This window comes from Fulmarus glacialis, unplaced genomic scaffold (assembly GCF_000690835.1).
Source record: "Fulmarus glacialis isolate BGI_N327 unplaced genomic scaffold, ASM69083v1 scaffold26750, whole genome shotgun sequence".
Lineage (NCBI taxonomy): Eukaryota > Metazoa > Chordata > Aves > Procellariiformes > Procellariidae > Fulmarus > Fulmarus glacialis.
In genome coordinates, this window is record NW_009189973.1 from 419 (window position 1) to 1507 (window position 1089).

General features: G+C 62.3%; 1 protein-coding gene across 1 annotated transcript in view; it reads left to right on the forward strand.

The window, feature by feature from the left end:
* Nucleotides 1-446, forward strand: part of LOC104081388 (G protein-activated inward rectifier potassium channel 3-like) — a gene marked incomplete at both ends in the record, with an annotated part of 858 nt that extends 412 nt beyond the window's left edge. The window contains one exon of the mRNA XM_009584125.1: nucleotides 2-446. Coding sequence (XP_009582420.1) covers nucleotides 2-446 — 445 coding nt within the window. The remainder of the gene's footprint in view (nucleotide 1) is intronic.
* Nucleotides 447-1089: the final 643 nt, after the last annotated feature.

Here is a 1089-nt window from a genome sequence, read left to right on the forward strand (position 1 = left end):
CATTGTGCTCCTGCTGCTCCAGGCCATCCTGGGCTCCATGGTCAACGCCTTCATGGTGGGCTGCATGTTCGTGAAGATCTCCCAGCCCAACAAACGAGCCGAGACCTTGGTCTTCTCCTCCCACGCCGTGGTCTCCTTGCGGGACGACCGCCTCTGCCTGATGTTTCGCGTGGGTGACCTGCGGGACTCACACATCGTGGAGGCCTCCATCCGCGCCAAGCTCATCAAGTCCAAGCAGACGCAGGAGGGCGAGTTCATCCCCCTGGACCAGACCGACCTGAGCGTGGGCTTCGAGACCGGCGACGACCGCCTCTTCCTCGTCTCGCCCCTCATCATCAGCCACGAGATCGACGAGCGCAGCCCCTTCTGGGACGTCTCGCGGCACCAGCTGGAGAAGGACGATTTCGAGATCGTCGTCATCCTCGAGGGGATGGTGGAGGCCACAGGTAACAGGGATGCTGGCGGTGGCTGGGGGGTGGGATGCGCTTGGGGACACATCATCTCCATGGGGACACCTCATGGGGACACTTCACCTCCGTGGGGACACCTCCGTGGGGACGCCTCTGTGGGAACACCTCCATGGGGACACCTCATCTCCATGGGAATACCTCATCTCTGTGGGGACACCTCATCTCCATGGGAATACCTCCATGGGGACACCTCCATGGGGTTACCTCATCTCCATGGGAATACCTCGTCTCTGTGGGGACACCTATCTCCTTAGGAATATCTCCTTGGGGACACCTCATGGGGACACTTCACCTCCATGGGGATACCTCAATGGGGACATCTCACCTGCGTGGGGACATCTTGCCCCCGTGGCCCACAATGTGTTCCTGCCTGGTCCTGGCTGGGAGGTGACCCCAAATCCACCCCCAAGCTCAGCCTGGATGTAGGTCCCCCCACCCAGAATAACCCCATCGCAGGACTGGGGGGGGGGGGGGAAGCTTTCCCCTGTCCCCCGTTTCCCCCCACGGGAAGCCTTTGCCTGGCCTGGCCCCATGAGAAGCTTGGGGAGGGGACCCCGATGACAGTGACAGCCCCTGACGTCCCAGCCTGTCCCCTGTTCACGGGGGGGTCCCATGCACT